This window comes from Nicotiana attenuata, chromosome 12 (genome assembly GCF_001879085.1).
Source record: "Nicotiana attenuata strain UT chromosome 12, NIATTr2, whole genome shotgun sequence".
Classification (NCBI taxonomy): domain Eukaryota; kingdom Viridiplantae; phylum Streptophyta; class Magnoliopsida; order Solanales; family Solanaceae; genus Nicotiana; species Nicotiana attenuata.
In genome coordinates this window covers 33,933,802-33,937,291 of record NC_032000.1, presented here as the reverse complement: position 1 = coordinate 33,937,291, position 3,490 = coordinate 33,933,802, and the positions used below count along the sequence as shown (strand labels likewise).

The window sequence follows — 3,490 nt, the reverse complement described above, 5'->3', positions numbered from 1 at the left end:
ATAAAACACCAGTGGAGCCACGCCCTAAGGAGTGTGTTCCCGGGGGCTGCGAACTTACTCCGACTTCAAAGTCGAGAAAACTTCGTCGGTCCCTGGTCTATGTGAGCCAATGTCGAGATATATATGCTCGATAACTAAGGGTGACCTTGAGCAGGTGAAGAAAGACTTCCATTGGGAAGATAAATAGGTGGTGATTTCGGCCCCCGAAGAAAACATCACCACCCATGTGAAAGGGTTTCTAAGTGTTTACACTTACCCTTCTATGCTGAGCCCTGTCGATCCCATCATCATCGATTTTTGCCGTCAATATCAAATAACCCTAGGTCAGATCCATCCCTCTTTTTGGCAAATTGTCATTCTTCTCTGATTCTTCGCGAGCCATGTCGAAGGGATGTCTTGCACCCTCGACCATCTCATCAGGTTGTACAGCCCCTATCTCTATCGAGGCTGGTTAATAAGGCTTCAGCATCGAGCTACCAAAGTGCTTATCTTGAGCATAGATGAGGACAAGGATCGAGGATGGATGGGCCGGTTCGTTCGAGTGAAGACTTCCGACCTAATCCTAGCCGAGAAGATGCCATTTCCCGAGAAATGGAATATGAAGCGTAAGTACAATCCCACCTGTAGCTTCTATTTATTGTTTTGTTTCCTTTGCTTTTTCTCATTAACATCCCTTCCTATGATATAGTGGTCTCTTGGATGCCCGGTTCAATTCATAGCCTGGAGAGCTGGGTTCGGAAACTGGCTTCGACCTCTTCGTATGCTGAGCGCTCATGGCATGATTTGGCAAGGGGCCGATGGGAGGCCAAAAATCATGGTAAGCCCCTTTTCATATATTTGATGAACTTTTCTGAAATGTTTCTTTTCATACTCACTTGATTTCCTTTCGTACAGGCCTCGGAGAAAATGCTGTCATGAGGCCCCCGTCCGAGGAGGAAGAGGTGTCGCCCCCGGCCCCGAAACCGGCAAAGGATAAAAAAAGAAAAAGGGTCCCGACCTCTGAGGACCCAAAGCCCAAAAAAGTAAGGCTCGTAAGACGAAGAAAGACACCGTCGTCCTGCCTGCGGAGGTAGTTCAACGGCTAAGAGAAGAAGAAGAAGAAGAAGAAGAAGAAGAAAACGAGGACGGCGGCTCCGAGCTGGTGGCCTGAGTGAAGAGGATCGCCGAGGCCCCAAAGGACTCTGAGTCAGTGAGGGTTGGAGAAATCCAGTCTCGAATCGAGGGGGTCTCGGAAGAGGACCCGGGCAAAGCCCCCGAGTTGTTGGAGACTGAAAATGCCTCCCGCCGAGATGAGCAGTCAGCAGGTATGTCCGAAGGGGCCGGCTTCGAGGCCCTTCGAAATGAAGAGAACACCCCAAGTGATTCACTTGGGGCAATAGAAATTGGGAACTCCCCGCCGCTTCCTTCGTTCTCGGAAGGGGAAGTTTGGGAGGCTCAGGCTATGAAGGCCCCTCAGGTAGAAGGTGCCCTCGGGGGGGGGGGGGGGAAGACCTTTTCCAAAGTTGTTTTGACGGGGTCGATGTTGTCGCCGACTTGAATGACTTGGCCGTATCGAGGAGAAGCTTGGGCGAAACTTCCTCGAGTTTCAGATTGACCAGCTAGTTCCCAGCCCCCAGTGTCAATCCTGAGTGCAAACGGACCGTCATTATTACGGTCCCGGAGGATGCACGAGTTTTTGCCGCCCCCATAAGGGTGGACAGTTACCTTCAAGGTCTGGTCATCGAGGAGGATCAAGCTCTGATGGACGAGGGATCACCATGCCTCTTCAATGAGGACCAGCAAGCTTTGAATCGGGTAAGCCCTAACCTTTTTTGTTGACGCCGGTCTTCATACTTGTGTTTTTCCCTCTTTGCCTAATTCTTTCCCTTCTATCTGTGTAGGCCTCGGTACTTCATCATGAGGCTTTCTTCAAGTCTCGAAGAGAGTTGATCCGATATGAAGCTAAAATACGAGTGCTTACCGAGGAGAAAAATACTCTCAAGCTTCTTGGTGAGCAAAAAGAAAAAGAAAAAGAAATCAAAGGTCTCTGAGTTGAGTTGGCCGTGGCCTAGAAAGAACAAAGTGAACTGACCGAGCAGGTAAATAAAGTCTTAGACGCTTATGGCCTCGGTTTGGGAGTGATGGCTAATGATTCGATCTCACAGGTCCAACGGCTGCATGAAATGATTGTGCAACTCCGAGGAGAGGTAGATGAGGCGAAGGCAGAGACTTCATTGTGGAAGCAAAAGATAGATCGCCTTGCCTTGGAGAAAGAGGCAGCTCGAGCTCAGTTATCCTTAACCGAAAGCCAACTCTAAGGCATGAAAGAGAAGAGCTTGGAACAAGCCAAGAAAATTGAGGAGCTACAGGCTCGGTTGGACACGGAGATTGCAGCGGCGAAATCTGAGGCTGAGACAGTTAAGGCCGATGCTGAGGCGATCGTGGCTGTCTACCGACCTGACGCCGAGGCCGCTCAAGCTCGAGCAAAAGAAGTTTCTGACGCTGCTCAGGCTCGAGCATACTGGGTTGCCGAGCATGCCAAATGCCAGTCTCGAAGAGAGACTCTTGAGGAGATTCATGCTCGTGGCTTTAACCTTGCTGTCGAGATCAAGAATGCGAAAGAGCTTGAGGCTGAAGCCAAAGCGTTGCTCTCTTCTGATGATGATGATTTTGGGAGTGTAAGTGGATCTGAGAGCGGAGGAGATCCAGATGGCGATGATGTAGCTCCCGAGGAAAATTAGGCACTTAGGATTTTTTCTTTTTGAATTTTTGTGTAGGTCCCTGATTGGTCCTTGTAAATAGTTTCATATGTATAAAAGATCTCCTTGCTTTTTGACTTGTCTTTATTTCATTTTCTGCCTTGTGAAAATTCTGTTTCGTTCATGCCTTATTCATGAGAACAAGGCTTAGGCAATTTGGTTGAAGTCGGACTAATGCAGTCTTTGTAATTGAGTGAGTACTTGTTCGAACTCGAAATAGGATGACCCTTAGGTTTTAGTTGAGTGAGGTTGACTTCTCGAACTCAAAACTAAAATGGCCCTCAGGCTCTTGCATTGGGTCGATATAGCCTTAAAAAGAATGGCTTTTCACCCTTTTCGGCTTAGAAAATTAATAATGTAAAAATTTGTTATGCCTTAGCACGAGATAAATTTGTACCCATTAGGGTTTTCGAGGGTTAGTTTTATCGAAACCGTTTGCTTCGTTACGCCTTAGCGTGAAATAAGCTCGTTCGGTAGTTCGAACAATTCGGTACCCCTTAGGGTTTTTGAGGGTTGATGTGATTGAAACCCTTTATAAATTTGCCGAGGGTGGCCTCTAAAACCGGTTTTATGAAAATATTTGAAGGTCTATTTTATTACGGAATTCAGACGTCTCCGAGCCATGTTGGTTTGGCCGTAGCCTTTGACTTGGGATTTTCCTCTTGGGCTTGTTTCCCAGTTATACTTCGAACTTGTTCAAAGTGTTAGTCCCCGAGTGGGGTGGCCGTGGCCTATAAAAATGAGGGTTACCT

General features: G+C 47.8%; 1 protein-coding gene across 1 annotated transcript; it reads left to right on the top strand.

Moving 5' to 3' along the window:
* Positions 2,301-2,720, top strand: LOC109236019 (ATP synthase subunit b 3-like). The gene has a single exon (XM_019402253.1). It carries the CDS (start codon positions 2,301-2,303, stop codon positions 2,718-2,720), a length of 420 nt encoding a protein of 139 aa, XP_019257798.1.

What these genes read in the sequence shown, in the direction of transcription:
- LOC109236019 (XM_019402253.1), top strand. Translation starts at nt 2,301, where the DNA reads ATGAAAGAGAAGAGCTTGGAACAAGCCAAGAAAATTGAGGAGCTACAG.